Raw genomic sequence first — 24,790 nt, 5'->3', positions numbered from 1 at the left:
AATCTTGGTTTCTTTCATCATTTTGTCAACTACAATAATGTTTGGTCTCTGAGCATCAATCACTGAATCACATTGGATTGTAAAATCCTACAAAATCTTATACTCATTGTTCTCAGTGATTCCTTCTTGTTTATTCTCATATTATTTCAATGTCCCTTCAAGGCTGTACTTCTCACACAATGTTCAATGGACATGCTTAGCTACATTATCATGCCTCATTTTGTGTTCTTTTTGAGCCAGTTAGCTACACTCACAATATGTGAGATTGTTTCGTTTCTACTGCCACACATTCTACAAAGGGGCAATTCACTATTCTTATCTGTTTGGAACTTGGTGTAATTAGTTCACAGAGCTTGTTCCTCAGTGCATCCTTTCGTTCACTTTTCATTAGCCACCTTCAGGTGTTTGTTCTTGTCTTTCCCTTCCATTTCTCTGAGGTATTTGCCCATGCGTTGCTTTCATTTTCCAGTTGTTCAATCATTGTCCTCCATCTTGTTTCTTATTTGTTTTTTGAGTGTGTCACATATTCATTCTCTATCATGTTGCTATTTCTAACAGCAACAACCAAAGGTTCAACCTGAAATTTGACATACCATCCCAGACTGTTTTCCTAATTGGCACCACAGGTCTTGCTTTCTCCATTGTTTTGAGGCACATACAGTCTATCGACATCACTTCCAGGGTGCAGTGTCATCACTTTCCTAGTTTTTCTATCTATACTTTCAAGCTCATTCTTTATCCATCAATCAACATCTGTGCCATATCACATTAAGGAGACATCCTATGTATTCATTGCCCTGATCTTGTTCTTTCCACTGAGTCTACTCATAATTATTTTGGTTCTCCTGAAGTATTATCGCCTAAAGCTTAACTTTATCTCTCTCTCTTTAATTTTGTCACTCCAAAATACACAGATACTTATATCCAGTCACCTCTACATCCTTAAATCTCTTTACATTGGGTAGTTCTACATCATCAGATGACCAAACTTTGCTCTTTTTTTATAAGTGTACCACACTATTTAATTCCAAATTCTATTCCAGTATCCTTACTGAATATCTGCGCTGTTCAAACCAGACCATTTATTTCATGCTCACTCTTACTGATGATCTTTAAGTCATCCATATATAATGATTCAACTTTCCTTCACTATTCAGGGTGTACCCTCACATCACTTTCCATATTATCTGCATGAGGGGTATCACACAAATCACAAACAGTGACAGTGACAGACTATCTCCCTGAAATATGCCTCTCCTAATGTTAACCTTCAACAGAAATTCTCTGTATGATGTTAACTCTGTACTCCAGTTCTTCAGTGATTTGATAAAATTCAAAATGTTGTCAGACACCTGTACCAAAACTAAAATCCAAGAATGGGGGATCATGTCATAAACTTTATTATAATCAATCCATGTCCATACCCAGATTAGTAGGGTTTTTTTTTTTCTTCTTATAGCCAGTCAGCATCCTTCTGTCTATCAGAAGTTGATCTTTTCTCCGTCCCTTTTGTTCTAATGGCAACTTGTCATTAATTACACAATTAGATATTATTCCTGTCATCCACTTTCACATCAAGGGTAGGCAGGAGATTGGGCAGTAATTTATCCACTGTGTTATTGTTACTGGGGTCCTTTTGGAAAAGAACCAGTTTCCCCATGGTCAGCCACTTCATGATTTCCACCTCGTTGTTGATCATTTCATCCATTTGCACAGCTGTTCTTTTATGCAATGCTGGGAAATTTCTCAGCCAGTTCCTCTGTTTACAATTTGCAACCTTTGTCGTCTACTTGGTCACCATTTAAGTTGTTATCTTTATATTGTTCTGTTTCACTTCATTTTTCTCCAGTCTTAGCTCCTTCAACCATTCAGCATCTTTCTTATCATTCTTTTCATTATTATTATTTTCATTAACATCTTTCAATTTTGTTTCCATTTTTGCTAAGTGTCTTCCTGATACCTAGAGCATAGAAACAAACTGTATACATTGGTAGGGCATTAAAATAAACATACTAGATTCTTAATTTATAAAGTTATGTGATAGAGAAAAAGGGGAATAAAGACAGAGAGAAAGGAAAAATGGTAAACAAAGAAAATATAGGAGAAAAATAGAAAGAAAATTCACAGCAACAATGTTCTTCTCAGTACATATGATATACCAGTTAAAACAATCTTTTGCACTTCCTGCATAGATGGTAAGCCAGGGATCATTCTTATATAATTTTCAGTTTCTTTTTTGATCATTCCAAGAGCTCCTGGTATTGCAACTGTCTTGAGATGTCACATCTTTTTGATTTCAATTAACCAATCTTTATATTCTCTGAACTTATCAAATTCTTTTGTCGATATATTATGGTCACAGGGTATGCTCATGTCAATCAAAACACAGACTTTATTGCTTTTGTCTTTCACAACAATATCTGGTTTATTTGCCTTGACAGTTCAATCTGTACATACTGGAAAGTCCCAAAGAATTGTTATATTTTTCTCCCTCAGAGTGGTGCTAGTACCATTTTTCAGCAGTTTTGATTTTATAATGCCGACACATTGCTTAATGTAGATATTAGCCAACTCTGTCATGTCTTACATCCAGAGATTAGGGGTCGACTGTTTCTATCCCATCATTGCAATATCAGCACTTTGGGTCTACACCATTTTGCATCACATTGGCTTGATAGTTCCAGGTCAATAAGCTCTGATCTTGGGCAACCAAGATAAAGCCTTCACAGTAGTGTTGTGTGGAATTAGGTCAGATAGCGATATCAAAGAGGATGTTGTTTGTTGCTGGCTAATGGGTCGTTGAAGTGACCCCTGACCTGCTGGCATTGGGTCAGTTGGTGCACTACATCCGTTGTATGGCTTCTAGTGTTGCCATGTGCATGTGTAAAGTATGAAATGATCTGGTGATTTATTTTGTTTTTGATCTGTTTTACAGATCTGTAAAAGGATTGTAACGCTAATTTTTCTGCAAGATTTTACCATAGACATTAGCTTTTACACAATCGTTATGGTGATTGTACCAAGAGTTTATCAGTGCACTGATTTCGTTTTCTACCCAGTGGCACTTTGGAATATTATTGGCCATATTCAGTGGGACAGTATTATACACTATACGTCAGTTATTGATGACTTGATGTATAATCGTGAATGCACCGTTAAAAAGTTTGTGCCAATATATTCAGAAATGCATGGCTATATCTGGGTGTGTGTGAGAGAATTCAGTGTATTTAGTAGAAATCAGAATGAGTGGTGTGTTTAATACAAATCAAGAGAAAATACTTGTACTCACAGGTCTAGGTTTAGAACTAATCTTTGGTTTAGCTTTGGTTTATATTTGTTTCCCCAGATTGTATATAAATTCAGTTTTATATTTAAGAGATGAGGAATTATGTACATTATTTACAATTGACTGGTATTTGTCCTCATCTTGTTTGTTGTTAACACGGATTGGCTGATATACCCTCCAGCCTTCATCAGGTGTCTTGGGGAAATTTTGAACCTGGGTTCTTGTTCTTAAGGTATTTTTGATGTTGTTGTTGTTATTATTATTATTATTATTATTATTATTATTATTATTCAGATCACTGACTGAAATCAAACTCAGAATCTTGGGGTTAGTAGCCTCCGCTCTTAGCCCCAAGATTCTGAGTTCGATTCCAGGCAGTGACCTGAATAATAATAATAATAATAACAACAACAACATCGAAAATTATCTTAGGAATGAGAACCCAGGTTCAAAATTTCCCCCAGACACCTGATCAAGGCTAGAAGGTATATCAGCTGAAACATTGTGGTAACAACAAACAAGATGAGAACAAATATCCGTCAATTGTAAATAATGTAAACAACATGTATATAAAAACGTGTATGTAAATTTGTGTAAATTTACCTTCCGATGATAGTAAAATAGTGGAATAGTAGAATTCAAGGGTTCTGGGACTAAAAACAAGGAAACTTACTGGTGATTTGAGTTGAAATCTGTTTCTTTAGCTACTGACTGGGTGGAGCTATGAGAAGTAAGATCAGCTGATATATATATATAGGCGTAGGAGTGGCTGTTTGGTAAGTAGCTTGCTTACGAACCACATGGTTCCGGGTTCAGTCCCACTGCGTGGCACCTTGGGCAAGAGTCTTCTATAGCCTCGAGCCAGTCAAAGCCTTGTGAGTGGATTTGGTAGACGGAAACTGAAAGAAGCCCATCGTATATATGTATGCATGCGTGTATATGTTTGTGTGTCTGTATTTGTCCCCCCCAACATCACTTGACAACCGATGCTGGTGTGTTTACGTCCCTGTAACTTAGTGGTCCAATGAGACCGATAAAATAAGTACTAGGCTTACAAAGAATAAGTCCTGGGGTCAATTTGCTTGACGAAAGGTGGTGCTCCAGAATGGCCACAGTCAAATGACTGAAACAAGTAAAAGAGAGTATATATATATATATAATATATATATATATATATATATATATATATGTACATACATACATATATAATTGTATGTACATATATATATATATATGTACATACATACATACATACATATATAATTTAAAGAGAGCTAGAGATTGTGAATCCAACCAACTATCTATCCAATATACCCAATTATTAATATACATAGACTAGCTCATCTTTCATAACACCAAACAATTAAATTACACCTTACAATTATACTGAGTAATAACAATATTTAGTACTATCCATTAGATTTGATCATGAATTTGCTAACATGGAAAACGGATGCTAAACGATGATGATGATGATGATATACGTTTAAATATTTGTTGTGCAAGATTTATTGGCTAAACTAGCAATATGACCATTCCGAAATATAACAATATATATATATATATATATATATATATATATATATATATATATATATATATATATATATATATACATACATATACATATGTATATGTATGTATGTATATTTGTGTATGTGTATGTGCATATATATGTATATGGATGCAAGCATTTATATGCAACCCCAATACAGAACCAATTAATTGATTAATAGATTGATTAATTGATTGGCTAATTGGTTGATTTGTTAACTATTTGATTGTTTAATCATTTTATTATCTAATTTTTAGATATAAATCCCAGAGTTACTCCCTTTCAATTATGCACAATCTTACTGATAAAACATCTGTGCATATTTACATATCAACATAAACATTCTACTTCTAGCTAAACCACACCCCCACTCATATAAAACACTAAACTTAAATAATTGAATAAATAGATGGATAAATGTATTAATTGACTGAATGATGGATTGGTTGATTAATCAAATAATTCAATACTATTGCATAGCACCATGCATTTAATGTCTTGTATCTAATATAATATATATTTTAAACATAGTTTTAGCAATGGATAATGACAACTTAGAAAAACAATTTATCCGGTCCATTCAGTTTGTTGTCCCTTGTTAGGAATGTTTCCTTATATCTTCCGACATATATTTTCCCCCTGTATTGCCCCTATATTTTGGTTAAAAATATACAGTTGATTCCCCGAATTAGACAGATACATATGTTATATTTATTGTATGCAGTTTTATACCTTTGTATTAACTTATTTTTCATATGCAGTCTACTAAGATCACATCCCCTTAGTCATATCACTCTAACCTATGGTACTCACTAACTTATCCATTTATCCACAATTTACTTATCTTAATTTAATTTAATCTAATCTAATCATATCTAGTTTCAATATTAATTTTTACTCTTCTACCTGCCCATAGTTGACTTTGGCTTGTGTGTTTTTATGCATTTATAGAGGCGGCGACGATAGATTACATCGATGTAAAGGAAGACGATGTAATCAAGGCTATAGATGAAATGAAAACAGACTCAGCTACTGGCCCCGATGGATTCCCGGCAATCCTCCTAAAAGCATGTAAGAGAGTCCTAGCAAGACCACTGCAGTTCCTCTTTCAGAGCTTCCTTGCAGCTGGCAAACTCCCAAGAAAACTGAAGGAAGGTAAAATATGCCCCATTCATAAAGGAGGTAGCAGAGCGGAAGCCAAGAACTATAGACCTATCTCTCTGACCTCACACATCAGCAAGATCATGGAACGAATAGTCAGAAGGAAGCTGATCACCTTCCTTGAAGAGAATGACTTGCTGCCCGACACCCAACATGGTTTCCGACCAGGGAGAAGCTGTTTAACTCAGCTCCTACAACACTATGACTGGGTGCTGAAACGGCTGCTCAACCACTCAAATGTGGAAGTGATATATCTCGACTTTGCAAAGGCCTTTGATAAAGTCGATCATGGAATGATATGTCACAAACTGCGTGATCTCAACATAGTTGGAAAACTGGGAGAATGGCTTCATGACTTTCTGAAAGATAGAAGTCAGGTGGTAGTGGCCTCTTCCATTAACACTCAAATAGTGAGCGGTGTTCCGCAGGGCACTGTTCTGGGACCACTACTGTTCATAATGGCCCTCTCAGACATGCCCTCAGCCACGCAGAGAGCCACGATCACAAGTTATGCAGATGATACAAAAGTTTCACAGGCAATACAGAACCCTGAGGACACTAAACACCTGCAATGTGAGCTAGACAAAATATACAAGTGGGCCGAAAAGAATAGCATGCAGTTCAATGCTGAAAAGTTTCAAGCTCTATACTATCAGCATGCAAAACTAAATGCAATACCCAATGAATACACTGGACCGGAGGAATAGCAATCCCAGAGGCACAATCAGTGCGTGACCTAGGTATTTACATGAGTGATGACGCGACCTTTCGTGTACATGTTGCTAAATTGGCAATGAAATGTAGACGACTGGCCGGATGGATCCTCAGAACCTTTAGAACAAGAGAACAAGAAACCATGATGGTCCTCTGGAGGACACTTGTCCTAAGCCACTTTGACTACTGCTCTCAGTTATGGTCACCATCCAGTGTCAAGTTGATCACAGAGCTCGAGGCGATCCAACGTAGCTACACGAAGAAGATAGCCTCTATGCAGAATGTAAGCTACTGGGAAAGACTCAAGAGATTAAAACTATATTCCCTGGAGCGTAGGCGGGAAAGATATGCCATAATATACATCTGGAAAATCCTGGAGGGACGTGTCCTGAACTTTGGCATCGAGAGTTACGCAAGTGCCAGAACTGGGTGCCACTGCGTGGTGCCTAGGACTCCAAACTTGCCATCAAGATGTAGGACAAGATTCTGTGATAGCCTGGGCTTCCGAGGCCCACAGCTCTTCAATATCCTCCCGAAGAACCTGAGAGACCTGCATGGGGTGGATGCAGATGTCTTTAAAATGAAGCTGGATCTCTTCCTGTCAGGTGTCCCAGATGAACCAACTTCACGGCAGGAGGGGCAGATGAGGGCAGCTGCATCGAACTCTCTCATGCACCAAATAGCAGTTGCTAGAAAGCTTTCGTGAAGTGAAACCAAGTAGCAACACCAAATGGCGGTGCCCCAGCATGGCCACAGCTCATAAGCTGAAACTAGAATCAATCAATCAATCAATCAATCAATCAATTATGTTTATCTAGCTTGTTTTTGTGTTATCTGTTAATCATTAACCAACCATAACAGCATCATGGTCTTTCAAAAAATTAGCTGACCAATTAGGTTACTGCACACTTCAGTAATTTGTTGCCCAAAACATAAAGGAAACTTATACAGTATCCAGTACCTGGAGATTTACTAGCTTTAGTGCCAACTGCTATCCTAACTATCAATATAAACTTTCACCCCATAATGTGGACCATACTCTCAAACCCTCAACTGTAAACATATCGTATGTTTACATCTATATGTATATTTATATGTAAGGAAAATATGAACCACCACAGGAATCCACCCTTCTTAACGCATGAAATATGTGTGTCTATGTATGTGTATGTGTATATATATATATATATATATATATATATATATATATATATATATATATATAATGGAAAACAGAAAAAACAACAACACGTGGAACAATTACAGTATTATTATTATTAGGCGCTCAGGAAAATGGAAGAAGGAGGGTATGACGTTTCGAGCGGAGCTCTTCGTCGGAAACATAAGAGAAAGAAAGAAAGATCCCGAGACGGGAGGACAGAGGAAAAAAAAAAAATTGCAGGTCGTCTTCATGAGGTCACATACTGAAAAGACGGAAGTAGTAAAAAAGGAGGAAAATGTTTTTTAAAAACAGGAGAGCTGAATCAATGAGGGAATGGTAAAAAAAGGTGTCGCGAGATGACAGTGTATGTGTGTGAGTGTGCGTGTGTGTGTATGTGTGTGTGTATGGTGGACAATGGCTAGTAGCAAGCAGTAGTAGAATTAAAGGAGTGGTGTGGGGGTACCCTAGCAGGTCAGAAAGGCAGATCAGAAGCAGGGAGGTATGTGTGTGTGCGTGTGTATGTATGTGTGAGTGTGTGCGTGTGTGTATGTGTGTGTATGGTGGACAATGGCTAGTAGCTGGCAGTAGTAGAATTAAAGGAGTGGTGTGGGGGTACCCTAGCAAGTCGGAAAGGCAGATCAGAAACAGGGAGGTATGTGTGTGTGCGTGTGTATGTGTGTGTGCGTGTGTGTATGTGTGTGTGAGGCGTGATAAAAAAACAGAAAATATGTATATGTTACTGCGTGCGGGAAAGGGTGGGGGGCGTATGTGGGGGCGTGTTGAGTGGTAGTGTGTGTATATGTCCAGCGTGCGTAGTTGTGTGTGTGGCAAGTCAATTTGAAGTGTGTGTAAGTGTAATGTGTATATATATGCAAATGTGTGTGTGTGTGTGTGTGTATGTGTGTGCGTGTGTGTACAAAAGGGGGGGTTTAAGGGAAAAAGAACTGCAGCGAAGGGGGGGAGGAGGGGGAAGATGGAAGAGTGGTCCCGCGGCGACAGGCGTGGGAGAACCCAAAGACAAAGCGCAGGCCCCAGATACGGACAGGAGATTCGGTCGGTCAACCATGAGCGTGGTGCAAGCGTGCGTGTATGAGTGCGCGAACGCGCACAAGCGAGCATGTGCGCGCGCCTGCGATTGCATGTGTGAGTATGTATGTGTGTGGATGTGTGAGTGTGTCTGTGTGTGAGTCTGAGTGTCAGTGTGTCCGATGAATGTATGTAAGTATGTGTGTGTGTATATGTGTGTGTATAGATGTATGTCCGTGTGTGTATGTATGTACGTGTGTGTGGAAGTGTGTGTATGTGCATATGTGTGCGCGTACATGCAGGTGTGTGAGTGAGTGTGTGTGTATGTGTGTGTGTGTAGGATGCGTGTATGGGTGTATGTATGTGTGTGTGTATGTATGTGTACGTGCGTGTGTGTGTGGGTGCATGTATGCGTACATGCGTGTAGGTGTGCGCGTGTGCGTGCATGCATGCGTGTGCGTATGTGTGTAGGTATATATGTATGTGCATATATGTGTGTGTATGTGCGTATGTGTGTGTGTGTATGCATGTGTGTGTATGTAGGTGTGTAGGCGTGTGTGTATAGGTGTATGTATGGGTGTGTCCGTGTATGTGTGTATGCATGTGTGTGTGTGTAGGTGTGTGTGTGTGCGTGTATGTGTGCGTGTGCGTGTATATGTTGGTGTGTGTGTATGTGAGTGTGAGTGTATGGGTGTTTGTCATGCATGTGTGTGCGTGTGCAGGCGAGTGTGTGTGTGTGTATGTGAGTGTGTATGTGTGTATGTCTGTGTGTATGTATGTGCGTATAGGAGTATGTAAGTATGTGTGTGTATGTGTGTGGGTGTATGTATGTATGTGTGTGTGTGTGCATGTGTGTAAGTATATGTGTGTGTGCGTGTGTATGTGTGTGTGTGTGTGTTTATGTATGTGTTTATGTATGTGTGTAGGCGTGTGTGTCTAGGTGTATGCATGTATGGGTGTGTGTCTGTGAGTGTTTGTGTGTGTGTGTAGGTATGTGTGTATGTATGAGTGAAGGTATGGCTGTGTAGGTGTGTGTGTGTGTATGTGTGCGTGTGTGTGTGTGTGTGTATGCATGTGGGTGTGAGTGTATGGGTGTATGTCTGAAGTAGGTATGTGTGTGTGTGTGTGTATGTCTGAAGTAGGTATGTGTGTGTATGTATGTGTGTATGTGCGCAGGTATGTGTGTGTGTGTGTATGTGTGTGTGTAAGTGTGTGTGTGAGTAGGTGTGCGTGTATGTGTGTGGGTAGGGATGCATGCGTGTGTGTGTGGGTATGTATGTATACTTACGCACGCACACAACCGAAGCACGCCCACACACACGAAGCGCCCACACAAGCAATACAACGCAAGCCCATGGGGCCGACCAACCCCCGTCACGTGCCAAGGCAGTGCGCGTGCGGGGGCCCCCGAACAACCCGCTCCACGGGAACCGAGGATCCATCACCCAAAACTAGAAAGCAGAAAATAGGGGAGGGCTGCCTGGGTGCGAATAGGTGTATGTGTGTGTGCATGTGTGGGTATGTGTGTGTGCGTACATGTATGTGTGCATGTGTGTGTGTGTATGTAAGTATAGGTGTGTGAAGTATGTATGTGCGATGTGTGTGTGTGTGTGTGTACGTATGTATGTGTGTGTATGTATGTATGTATGTCTGTGTGTGTGTGTAAGTATGTATGTGTGTGTGTGTTGTGTGTACGTATGTATGTGTGTGTGTATGTATGTCTGTGTGTATGTATGTGCATGTTGGTTTGTATGTTAGTGTGTGCATGTGTGTCTGTAAGTATGTGTGATTAGATGTATGAATGTGTGTACGTAGATGTGTATCCGTATGTGTGTGTTTGAACAGGCGTGTGGGATGTAGGTAGGTGTGTGTGTGTGGGGGGGTGTTTATCCGAGAAAAAAAAAAAAAACCTAGGAGGAGGGGGCTGTGTTAAGTCCGTGTCGGGTAGTGGTTTGTAGGGTGAAGATGTAGCGTTGCTCCAAGTGGAGCCTAGAAAGAGGATGGCCATTGTGGGGGGCGAGACCAAACACTGAGATGTCATCTAGGGAATGGCTGGCCGAGCGGAAGTGGCGTGCGATAGGAGAAAGGGAGTGTAGGCGAACGTCCCTCAAATGTTCTGTGAATCGATCGGACACACATATATATATATATATATATATATATATATATATATAGAAAGTTGGTTTGTGAAAGCACGTGGTTGAATATATAGAAAATAGTAAAAAGTGAAAAAACTACAGAAGGCTTAAGGGTTAAAAAATATATATATTTGCGTCAATATGTCTGAAGGATATTAAAATTTTTTTCTTACAATGATATAGTTTAGAAGAAAGACCAGTTTAGCTTTTCAAATTTCTTACGACATTATGTTTATCTTGAACAGAGTTATCGTTATGTTTATGTTTAAAAGAGTTCTAAATATGGGGAGGTAATGAGTGATTTCTTCCGGTGTATCTTCATTGCTTTTACTTTCCCGGGCGAATAGGTTTGATTCCTCGATTTTGTTGTTCAGGGTAATGAGCTGTGTATTAATACTTTTCAGTTCTTTGAGTATGTCCTCATTTGTAGTTTTATCCGAGGTGTTGGTCTTCTGTGGCATTTTCAGTCTCACGTGTTTAATATATAGATAAGAAAGTTGGTTTGTGAAAGCACGTGGTTGAATATATAGAAAATAGTAAAAAGTGAAAAAACTATGTCTGAAGAATATTAAAAATTTTTTTCTTACAATGACAGCTCTGCCTGGCCCCGTGTCGGTGGCACATAAAAGCACCATCCGTTCGTGTTCGTTGCCAGCCTCGCCTGGCCCCGTGCCGGTGACACGTAAAAGCACCGTCCGTTCGTGGCCGTTTGCCAGCTCTGTCTGGTCCCGTGTCGGTGGCACGTAAAAGCACCATCCGTTCGTGGCCGTTTGCCAGCTCTGTCTGGCCCCGTGTCGGTGGCACGTAAAAGCACCATCCGTTCGTGTCCATTGCCAGCCTTGGCTGGCCCCCGTGCCGGTGACACGTAAAAGCACCGTCTGCTCGTGGCCGTTTGCCAGCTCTGTCTGGCAACTGTGTCGGTGGCACGTAAAAGCATCATCCGTTCGCGTCTGTTGCCAGCCTCGGCTGGCCCCCGTGCTGGTGACATGTAAAAGCACCGTCCGTTCGTGGCCGTTTGCCAGCTCTGTCTGGCCCCGTGTCGGTGGCACGTAAAAGCACCATCCGTTCGTGTCCGTTGCCAGCATCGCCTGGCCCCGTGCCGGTGACACGTAAAAGCACCATCCGTTCATGGCCGTTTGCCAGCTCTGTCTGGTTCCTGTGCAGGTGGCACGTAAAAAACACCCACTACACTCGCGGAGTGGTTGGTGTTAGGAAGGGCATCCAGCCGTAGAAACACTGCCAGATCTGACTGGGCCTGACGAAGCCTTCCAGCTTCACAGACCCCAGTTGACCCGTCCAACCCATGCTAGCATGGAAAGCGGACGCTAAACAATGATGATGATGATGATGACATAGTTTAGAAGAAAGACCGGTTTCGCGTTTAGCTTTTCAAATTTCTTACGACGTTATGTTTATCTTGAACAGAGTTATCATTATGTTTATGTTTAAAAGAGTTCTAAATAAGGGGAGGTAATGAGTGATTTCTTCCGGTGTAAGGGAGATAATCACTAAAATTTTTTTCCTTTCCCTTGGTGTGATTTCTCTGTATCTGTATGTTGGCATGGTTAAGTCTGGGCTTGTACTTTTCAATGAAGAATGTTTCCTTGTTTAGTCTAATTTGTGTTGATGATCCGATAGCACATTGGTAAAATGGAAAGATTAAAAATTGTGGTAGTAGTTGCTTTGCGCATTTCTCAATGTGCTCACTAAAAGGTATCATTCTGTATTCTGGGAATGCAATCTGTTGTCGATGCAGTGTGCATCTACATCTGGGTGATAGTCCCGTGGATCCCACGTAGTCTTGGTGGCAGCCCGAGCATTTTATGACATAAATTATGTTTTCAGAGGCACAAGTAAAGTTAGATTTGATCTTGAATTTCTGTCCCTCTTTAAAGAGGAATTCTGATCCTTCTAGCAGGTTTGGACATGTTGCACAGTTCGATCTACCACATTTTTTTACTTTTGCATCCGTAATTTCAGAAAACAATTTTGCCTTTGTGAGAATCTTTTTAAGTGATTTAGGTTGTTTGTAGCTTTTAATGATTTGGTGTATGTTTAGAATTTCCTTTAATTTGGGGTCCTTATGAAGTATTGGTAAATTCTGGGTGATGATGGTGAAGGTTTCTTTGTTTCTGGGGTTGTATGTAGATATGTAAGGTAGTATTTTCGGGGAAGGTGTGTTGTTGTGTTGAACTTTTCTTAAAGTTTCTATGTTGATTTCTGTTGCACGTCTGATCCCATCCTCTATGAGTTGAGCTGGGTAATGTCTGTCAATTAGGGTGTTTTTGAGTTCTTGCAGTCTAAAGTTCCTGGTATTTTGTTCTGACACTATTGTGCATATCCTTCTTGCAAGGTTGAAGGGGATGTTTGTTTTAGTGTGTCTTGGGTGGCATGAATTAAAAAGAAGGTATTGTTTGGCGTCTGTGGCTTTGTAAAAAATGTGTTTCTATCTTAAGGTTAATTTTTTTAATTAGTATATCCAAGAACGGGAGCTCCTTTTGGTTGTATTCCATTGTGAACTGTATATTTGGGTTTATGCTGTTCAATAGGTTTTTAAATTTTAGGAGTTTATCTGTGTTTTCATTCCAGAGTATAAAACAATCGTCTAAGAATTGTTTCCAATTCTCTTTTATGTATTGAGAAAGGGGGTTTCCAAAGATTGATAAAGATTCCTGGTAAATGATTATTTCCATGTAGCCCATTGTTAGGTTCACAATGACTGGTGCTGCCCTTGTACCCATAGCAATTCCGGATTTTTGACGGTAAAATGTATTGTCAAACATGAAGTGGTTATTATATAGGATGAATTCAATTGATTTAGTAATGAATTCTTTACTGATCCTTTTTGGCATTTCTTCCGGAAATTGGTCCAGCCAGAACTGTATTGCCTCTAGTCCATAATTATGAGGTATACTGGTATATAAGTTAACTACATCAAATGAAACCAGGATTGTTTCTTCCTTGGCTTTTTTTGGGAGGTGGTTTAACATATCTAAGTCATCTCTGATATGGCTATCGATATGTTTAAGGAAGGGTTTCAGGAGGATGTCCATAAATAGACTTAGTCTGTGTGTTTCACAGGTTGGGCCAGCTACAATGGGTCGTAGTTTTAGGTCCCCCGGTTTAGGTGTGTATGTATGTCTTTGGTGATTTTTTAATGGTTTCATTTATAATTTGGCTTTTATGAATTTTTGGCAGACCATAGAAAAGGCTAGGTTTGCATTTAAAGTTTGTTAGAAAGTCAGTCTCTTTGGTTGTTAGTTCCTTTTCATGGGTTTTAATTAGTGAAGATAGAGTTTTCATTATTTTTTGTGGGGTGTAGTTGGTAATTTTTTCATAATGTAGGTCATCATCAAGCAAGGAAATTACAAGATTTCTATAGTGTGATGTATCCATTATTACAACTGCATTTCCCTTGTCTGCTTCCTTAATGGTTATATCCTCATCATTTTGAAGTTCTATCAGTTCCTTCCATTGTGTAGTGTTAAAATTTGAGTTAACTTTCTGTTTATGTATAGTATGGTAGGGAAAGTTCTCAATGTGGTTACAGAATTCATCAAGATCTTTATTTCTTCCTCTGTGTGGGATGTGTTCACTTTTGTTCTTGACTAGTGATTCATCTTCAGTATTGAAACTGGTTGATGCTTCTGCTAGTCTTAATTTTCTGCAAAATTCTGTTATATTATCCTTAATTTCATTTAGGTTGGCTCTGCGTGGAGTTGGTGTAAATTTGAGCCCTTTTGAGAGGATGTCAATTTTTATGTTAGAAAGAGGTTTGGTTGAGAGATTGATTATCTTCGGTTTTTCCTTATTACTAGGTTCCAGCCTGTGTCCTAGTGTCTCTGGTCCCTGGCTAAAAAATGTTGGGTGTAATTTTGTTTGTGTGAGTTGTCTGTGAGGTTGTGTGATATTGGGTCGGGGGAATGGTGGCATTGTTGCCCCCGATCGTTGAGTGTGTGTGGGAATCTATGGTTGTTTTTGTTTGTGGTGTGTGTAAAATTTCTGTATGTGAAATATTTTTGTTTCGAACTGCTTGTATGTGGGATGTTGCTTGACATAGTGTTTTTTTGCGTTTGTCTTGTGTTCAGTTGGGACCAGTAATTTTGGTTCATGGGGTAGTAGCGACTTGTGTGTGGTGTATTTCTTATTCTAGTGTCGTTTTGTGCTGTATGGTGGTTGGGTCTGGTATTAGGATGTTGTTGGTGTGTTCTGTTTTTGGTGTAATTTATTTCATAGACGCGTCGTCTGTCAGCTAGTTCCCTGTTAGGTCTTGCATGGTTTGCAAAGGTTGGTTGTGGGTGATTTCTGTTTTTAGTGTATGGAGGATAGTTGGGGGTTGTTCGTGGGTTGTTTGGTTTTTCTTTTTTATTTTTTGTAATTTTCTTAAGGAAGGGATTATTTGTACCCAATTCATTTTTGAAAGTTGAACTATATTTTTGGAAGAAATCGATGTTTTTCTCCCAGCGCAGGAGAGAATTTCTCTCTTCTTTTTCACAGGTATCCTTCCAATGATCTAATTTATTTTCGAGGGGTTGTCCCTCAGTATGTTCTTGTATTGTATTGTGCATCTCCTCGTCGATGCTTTAAAATTTTTCCTCAATTGTGGAGGCCCTTAGTCTTAGAAGCTCTATTTCTGATCTTAAATTGAACAACAGAGCTGACTTTTCCCTAATAGATCTCTGTCCGTCAGGCTCGTTAGGAATTAATTTTATCTGGAATTTGCGTGGGAGGATAATTGGTGTTGAGTTCATCCATCCCTCGTATTTATCTGCTTTGTTGGAATTTTTTATCATGTTCCAGAAGGCGAGTTTTCTATTGTGCAGGTTTGTATTCCAAATGTTTCCTATTTTTCTTTTTGCTGGGTTAATTTGGGTGCGTATGATGTCCTGCTGTGTTTCATTTGGTGTGTGTTTTTTATTTTCGGATTTGTTGATGAAAATTGAATTTAGTGTTGTGTATAACAGTTGCAGATCCTTACTAACCTGGTCAGTGTAGCGAGTTGTATCTTCATTGCTTTTACTTTCCCGGGCGAGTAGGTTTGATTCCTCGATTTTGTTGTTCAGGGTAATGAGCTGTGTATTAATACTTTTCAGTTCTTTGAGTATGTCCTCATTTGTAGTTTTATCCGAGGTGTTGGTCTTCTGTGGCATTTTCGGTCTCACGTGTTTAATATATAGATAAGAAAGTTGGTTTCTGAAAGCACGTGGTTGAATATATAGAAAATAGTAAAAAGTGAAAAAACTACAGAAGGCTTAAAGGTTAAAAAATATATATATTTGCGTCAATATGTCTGAAGAATATTAAAAATCTTTTTCTTACAATGACATAGTTTAGAAGAAAGACCGGTTTCGCGTTTAGCTTTTCAAATTTCTTACGACGTTATGTTTATCTTGAACAGAGTTATCGTTATGTTTATGTTTAAAAGAGTTCTAAATAAGGGGAGGTAATGAGTGATTTCTTCCGGTGTAAGGGAGATAATCACTTAAAATTTTTTTCCTTTCCCTTGGTGTGAATTTCTCTGTATCAGTATGTTGGCATGGTTAAGTCTGGGCTTGTACTTTTCAATGAAGAATGTTTCCTTGTTTAGTCTAATTTGTGTTGATGATCCGATAGCACATTGGTAAAATGGAAAGATTAAAAATTGTGGTAGTAGTTGCTTTGCGCATTTCTCAATGTGCTCACTAAAAGGTATCATTCTGTATTCTGAGAATGCAATCTGTTGTCGATGCAGTGTGCATCTACGTCTGAGTGATAGTCCCATGGATCCCACGTAGTCTTGGTGGCAGCCCGAGCATTTTCTGACATAAATTATGTTTTCAGAGGCACAAGTAAAGTTAGATTTGATCTTGAATTTCTGTCCCTCTTTAAAGAGGAATTCTGATCCTTCTAGCAGGTTTGGACATGTTGCACAGTTCGATCTACCACATTTTTTTACTTTTGCATCCGTAATTTCAGAAAACAATTTTGCCTTGTGAGAATCTTTTTAAGTGATTTAGGTTGTTTGTAGCTTTTAATGATTTGGTGTATGTTTAGAATTTCCTTTAATTTGGGGTCCTTATGAAGTATTGGTAAATTCTGGGTGATGATGGTGAAGGTTTCTTTGTTTCTGGGGTTGTATGTAGATATGTAAGGTAGTATTTTCGGGGAAGGTGTGTTGTTGTGTTGAACTTTTCTTAAAGTTTCTATGTTGATTTCTGTTGCACGTCTGATCCCATCCTCTATGAGTTGAGCTGGGTAATGTCTGTCAATTAGGGTGTTTTTGAGTTCTTGCAGTCTAAAGTTCCTGGTATTTTGTTCTGACACTATTGTGCATATCCTACTCTTTTTACTCTTTTACTCTTTTACTTGTTTCAGTCATTTGACTGTGGCCATGCTGGAGCACCGCCTTTTAATCGAGCAACTCGATCCCGGGACTTATTCTTTTGTAAGCCCAGTACTTATTCTATCGGTGTCTTTTGCCGAACCGCTAAGTAACGGGGACATAAACACACCAGCATCGGTTGTCAAGCAATGCTAGGGGGACAAACACAGACACACAAACACACACATACATATATATATATACATATATACGACGGGCTTCTTTCAGTTTCCGTCAACCAAATCCACTCACAAGGCTTTGGTCGGCCCGAGGCTATAGTAGAAGACACTTGCTCAAGATGCCACACAGTGGGACTGAACCTGGAACCATGTGGTTGGTAAACAAGCTACTTACCACACAGCCACTCCTGTATGTATATATATATATATATATATATAGGCATAGGAGTCGCTGTGTTGTAAGTAGCTTGCTTTCGAACCACCTGGTTCCGGGTTCAGTCCCACTGTGTGGCACCTTGGGCAAATGTCTTCTACTATAGCTTTGGGCCGACCAAAGCCTTGTGAGTGGATTTGGTAGACGGAAACTGAAAGAAACCCATCATGTATATGTATATATATACATATGTATGAGTGTGTGTCTGTGTTTGCCCTCCAACATCGCTCAACTGATGCTGGTGTGTTTACATCCCTGTAACTTAGCAGTTCGGCAAAAAGACTGATAGAATAAGTGCTAGGCTTACAAAGAATAAGTCTTGGGGTTGATGTGCTCAACTAAAGTATATATATATATATACTCTTTTACTTGTTTCAGTTATTTGACTGTGGCCATGCTGGAGCACTGCCTTTAGTCGAAGAAATCGACCCCAGGACTTATTCTTTGTAAGCCTAGTACTTATTCTATCGGTCTCTTTTGCCAAACTGCTAAGTTACAGGGATGTAAACACACCAGCATCAGTTGTCAAGCGATGTTGGGAGACACAAACACACATACATACATATATATATATAAACATATATCCACTCACAAGGCTTTGGTCGGCCCGAGGCTATAGTAGAAGACACTTGCCCAAGGTGCCACACTGTGGGACTGAACCCTGAACCATGTGGTTGGCAAGCAAGCTATAATTTAGAGAAAAACCACTATTAAATGATTCAATAAAGAAAGATATTATTCCCACCATATAGTAAACATATACTATAAAAAAACCTTATTTTAAATCAATAAAGTACAATAAATAGTAAATAGAAATATTTCTTATATTTCTTATAAACGCTAAGTTCGACGTTTTACGTTTAAATTGTTAGTTAACGAAAATACTTTGATAAGATAAGTTATTTTTTTATTTTAAGAAATATTGTTAAATGCTTTTCGATTATTTATAGTTAATACATGTATTTTTTTATATATTTATTTGATAATTAGTATAAGTTAAGATAAGTACATTTATTCTATTATTATTTCTTATCTCAGACTTGATGAGTGACTATATTTTTAAATAGAATTAATTTCAGTTTGATTTAATTTAAATCGAATTGATTTTATTATTATTATCTATTTGAAAATATAGCCATGAAACATGTGTAGCCTTTTTACTACTATTTACTATTTATTGTACTTTATTGATTTAAAATTTATTTTTTTTTTATAGTATATGTTTTCTATATGCTGTGAATAACATCTTTCTTTATTGAATTGTTTAATAGTATTTTTTCTCTAAATTATATACATATATTATATATTGATTTAAAATTGTTAAATTGAATTTTTCCCTGTAACTTTTGGAGTTATATTCCCTACAATTATATATATATATGTATATATATATGTGTGTATGTATATATGTATATTTCTCCTTTCATATACCTTTTCCTTTCTACAAAGCTGTACTCCTCTCAAACTCTATTGCTTACTTCAACTTTACTCTTATTATTTCTCCTCTTATACACTCTTTACTAGGAATATTGTACTATACCTGCTAATAACTGATTCTTTTGTATGTATGTACATGCATATATGTATATATATATATATATATATATATATATATATATATATATATATATGCGTGTATGTGTGTGTATTTATATATATACATGCATTAGCCCTCTGAACTCTTTAGACCCTCTCCTAAACTGTCTGATGAAGCCTAGAGGCACACCCAAGTACCCTAATTTTATCTACCAATCACTACAGTACACTGAAAAGATGGAAATAACATGTGGGCTACTGTGACCTCTTGGCAGAAACAGCTGTAAGAAACTGTCCTTTTTCTATTCTAGAAATTACTGGTACTTATGTATGTAAAACACAATCTTTACATATGTATATATGGTCTCATAATTGATTAATATAAATAAATAGACATAATATAATGTTTAACAGTTGATGCATACTATCTCTGGATCCCCTCTATTTTCTTCTTGCCGTACATACATACATACATACATACATACATACATATATATATATATATATATATATATATATACACTTACTTCTATATATGCACAGAATGTTATGTTCAGTTGCATGTGCAACTGCCCATACTCTGTGCATTGGAAACATGTATATCATCATAACCATAAAAATATGCTCTATGAAATGTAAAATAAAAGGAAATATATTCTGAGGATGTACCAATCTCCATATTCTCTATTATCATAGTTATTGCTAATGTGTGTTTGTGTGTGTGTGTGTGTGTGTAAGTTGTATAAGAACCCATAAATCAGGAAAAAATGCACTGATATATCAGTCAATAGAGTGGGTATATTAATCAAAGTGTACAGTATTATATATCCATTATGGTCGATCTTACCAATCATTTTCTCACTAGGTTTTTAACAGAGTGTTAGGTAACAGGCTGATTATGTAACCCTGTGCTCATCAGAGGTTGCTGTTACAGAATGAAATATGGCAACTGCACTATGTTTCTTTACAGGCCATTTAAATAAACACACCAAATTGTTCATTTACAAAATCAGATAAAGTTTTAAAAAATTACATGGCTGGTAATCATTCCCATAGCAACAACGCTTTTCTCAATATGTGTGATGTACCACTTAAAACAATCTTTTACATGTCTTGCATGGATGGTAACCCAGGAATCATTCCCAAATCATTTTCAGCTCCTTTTTTAATCATTCCAAGTGCTCCTACACTCACTGTTATTGTCATCATCTTGAAATGCCACATTTTTTTCGATTTCAATGAGCAAATCTTTATACTTTCTGAGCTTGTCAAATTCTTTTACTGAGATATTATGATCTCAAGAAATGCTCATGTCGATTAATAAACAGACTTTAATGGTTTTGGTCTTTCACAACAATATCCAGTTTATTAGCTTTGTTGACTTTGTATGTATTGGAAAATCCCAAAGATTTCTCCCTGTTACAGCCTCAGGGTGGTGCTTTTACTACTTGTTCTGATTTTATAATGCCAACATATTAATCAGTGTATTATTATTATTGGTTGAAAGAGCAGTGCATGCCATCAAAGTGACACTGGGGTAAAATATACAAAGCCTAGTAGATCAATCATGACTACCCGTCCCTACACCAAGCACATGCATCACATCCATATGTGTGCGACATGGTGACCTCATTTCAAGATTAACAGCAGGTGGAACCCAGTTAAAATTTTCTTCAGGTTGGGTAGCCCATCCTGCTCCAAAGGTCCCTGAATAAGGGTTGTTTAAGGATGTTGAAGGAAACACCCATATATATCCAGAGGTGAATTATCCAAATCCCAAAGAATTTCTCTCATGGCTGTGATGCTCCCCCTCTATTTCAGCTCGAGAACAGAGATGCACATATCATCAGCCATTAAGAGATGCTCAACTGGTTATGGTCAAGCAACTGACAAGCAAATCTCTGGTATTGAGCAGAATATTTGCTTATACCAAGACAAAACAATGTATATAACACTTCCAATCAGTTGTTGTTGTTCTTCTTCTTCCTCTTCTAATCATTATTATTATTATTACCCTGTGCGCATAAGCAAATGCAAGGTATTGCAATCAGTCGTCATTCTGCTTGTCTGTGTGTCTGCGAAATTACTGGAAAATGGCTGAATGAATTTCCACCATGTTTGACAGAAATACTCATCAGATGAGTAGCTCGAAATGATGAAAATTTGGTTTATCTTTAAAAATAAAAGAATTTTTTTAATTTAAAAAAATCAAACTTACAAATTTCCCAATAAGCAAGTGGTCATATTATTTTGTTCACTTTCTTTTTCATATGTATCGACCCTTGTCTGCGTATGTATAGATCACAGTGTACCTATGCACATAGACACATGTGTACATACATACATAAATACATACATAGATATGCGACTGTGTGTGTGTGCACAGTGATGGATTCAAGGGTTTCGTTTATTTATGAGTTGATTTCTTAATTTCACCAGAGTATAAATACCTATAATGGTGATATGAAAAAAAGACAACAAATTTATTCAGTTCAATTAAAAAACATGTATAAGCAATGCACTATTATCCACAATTTGTGAAAAAATATATCTGCACACAGGGTATGCATTGCCCCTCCGGTGCCTTTTTTTTTCTCATTATTATTAATAAGGTGGTGAGCTGGCAGAATCATTAGTATGATCATCATCATCGTTTAACATCCGCTTTCCATGCTGGCAAGTGTTGGACGGTTTGACTGAAGACTGGTGAGCCAGAGGCTGCACCAGGCTCAATCTGATCTGGCAAAGTTTCTACAGCTGGATGCCCTTCTTAACGCCAACCACTCCGAGAGGAGAAATGCTCAGTACCATTTCATCCATCTTTACGTTCAATGTTCAAATTCCACTGAGGCTGATTTTGCTTTTTATCCTTTCAGGGTTGATAAATTAAGTAGCAGTGAAAATCAAAATCAAATCAAGATTGAAATCAAAATGGAAATTGTAGTTGTGGCCAATGCCAGTGCCGCCTGACTGGTACCTGTGCTGGTTGCACATAATAAGCACTATTCAAGCATGGGTCGATGCCAGTGCCACCTGACTGGCTCCCTGTGCCAGTGGCACATAAAAAGCACAATCTGAATGTGGTCGATGCCAATACCACCCCTCCTGACTGGCTCCTGTACCAGTGGTACATAAAAGGCACAATCCAAACATGGTAGATGCCGGTGCTGCCTGACTGGTTCCCATGCCAGTGGCATGTAAAAAGCACCCATTACACTCTTGGAGTGGTTGGTATTGGGAAGGGTATCCAGCTGTAGAAACCTTGCCAGATCAGATTGGAGCCTGACGCAGCCTACTGGCTTGCCAATCCCCAGTCAACTCATGCCAGCATGGAAAGCAGACGTTAAACGATGATGATGATGAAATCGACTAGTCCCCTCCCCCAAAATTTCAGACCCAGTAGAAAGAATTATTATTATTAATAATAACATGGCAAGCTGGCAGAATTGTTAGCATACTGGACAAAATGCTATGCAGTATTTTGCCCATCACCACAGAGTTCAAATCCTGCTGAGGTCAACTTTGCCTTTCATCCTTTCAGAGTCAATAAATTAAGTACCAGTGAATCACTGGGTTCATGTAATTGACTAGTTTCCTCTCCTCAAACATCAGGCCTTGTTCCTATAGTAGAAAGGATTATTGGTGGCAGAATCATTAGCGCCCTGGGCAAAATGCTTAGCAGCATTTGGTCCATCTTTACGATCTGAGTTCAAATTCCGCCAAGGTCGACTTTGCCTTTCATCCTTTTGGAGTCAATAAATTAAGTGCCAATGAAACTCTAGGTTTCGTGTAATCAAGTGGCCCCCCTCCCCCAAAATTTCAAGCCTTGTGCCTTTAGTAGAAAGGATTATTATTATTAATATTACTATTATCATCATCTCAGTATCTTTTCTCTTTCTTTTACTTTTATTTTGTTTAGAAGTGGCTCAAAGAAAAACAACTGGAAATTATATCCAGCAGTAATGCATGAAATGGCACGGGTTGCTAAGCTGAACACTGGTCGGGCCTGTCTTCTTACCCAGGACAAAAAGTGCATGTTTAAGGTAAGATTTTTGCTCTTTGCATAAATTAAAAAAATATAATTACATTACAATCGTCATAGAAACTATGTGCCATTCTGTTCATCTTGGTTTTACTATTTTATATTGTTGAATATCAGTCTTTCATCATACATCTATTGACCTGATCACTGACATTCTTCTCCATCTTGCATAGAAGTTATATTTTCTTTTGTTTGTAGAATTGTTAGAGCATTGGAAATAACTTGTAATATTTCTCCTAACACTTGACATTATGAGTTCAAATCAAACTCAGCTCAGCTTTACCTTTGATTTTTTTGTGGGGTTAATAGCAGCGACTAATTCATCCCCCACCACACCAAAAATCAGTGACTCACTGCTTAAATTAGAAACCATTATTATTATTATTATTATTATTATTATTATTATTATTATTAAAGATGGGGAGCTGGCAGAATCATTAGCACACCAGGCAAAATGCTTAGTGGCAGTTTGTCCATCTTTAGGTACTGAGTTCAAATTCTGCCAAGGTTGACCTTACCTGTCATCTTTTTGGCGTCGATAAAATAAGTACCGGTTGAACACTGGGGTCAATGTAATGAAGTCATCCCCTCCTCCAAAATTACTGCCCTTGCGGAAAAATTTGAAACCATTATCATTCTTTTTATTATTCAAATCTTTGTATTTCATTCTTCTAGAGTCTATGAACTAAAATACAAGTCAAGTGGTTTATTAAACTGATTAACACTCTAGCCATTAATTTCAGGCCCTTGGCCAATGTTAGAAGCAATGATCATTGTTGCTGTCAGCAATAACAATGGTGACAACAATGACCATTGCCTCCAACATTGGTGCCAGCGGCAGCAGTGAACTCAGCTTTTCCATTACACTCCCATCAGACAGATCATAATAACTTGATTCTTTACTCTAAACGTTCAAGTTTATATAACTAGCATATGATGTCAAGACAAGGGGCTATGAACGCATACATACTCACATTCACACACACACACACACACACACACACACACACACACACACACACACACACACACACACATATACACATACACATCTATATCTTTCTCTCTTTTTCTCGCCCTCTCTCTCTCTATATAAAAACATATTAATACACACACACATATAAAATATTCTATAATTATATACATAATAATAATCAGGGCTCAGCTAAGTGCCTCGCCATGTACTGAATTAGAAATAGACGCTAATGTCTTTTCAACTACCATAAAAATCTCTGAGACAATAACACACTTTTTTTATGTAGGTAAAAAGAAAAATGATGAATCCACACAGCTTCGGTTAATCACAGATGCATTTCGAACTTAAAGTCTTGGAGATTTTTATGGTAGTTGAAAAGACATTAGTGTGTATTTCTAATTCAGTACATGGCAAGGCACTTAGCTGACCCCTGATTATAA

At 38.1% G+C, this 24,790-nt stretch overlaps 1 protein-coding gene across 2 annotated transcripts in view; it reads left to right on the top strand.

Annotated features, from left to right (window-relative positions):
• LOC115216561 (THUMP domain-containing protein 3-like) overlaps positions 1-24,790 on the top strand; it is a 419,115-nt gene that overhangs the window by 363,800 nt on the left and 30,525 nt on the right. For both annotated transcript variants that reach the window (XM_029786026.2, XM_036506919.1), the window contains exon 5: positions 23,252-23,375. In XM_029786026.2, the coding sequence (XP_029641886.1) occupies positions 23,252-23,375 (124 nt within the window). The remainder of the gene's footprint in view (positions 1-23,251; positions 23,376-24,790) is intronic.

This window comes from Octopus sinensis, linkage group LG10 (genome assembly GCF_006345805.1).
Source record: "Octopus sinensis linkage group LG10, ASM634580v1, whole genome shotgun sequence".
NCBI lineage: Eukaryota > Metazoa > Mollusca > Cephalopoda > Octopoda > Octopodidae > Octopus > Octopus sinensis.
The sequence above is the reverse complement of the archived record's forward strand: the minus strand, read 5'-3'. Positions and strand labels throughout refer to the sequence as shown.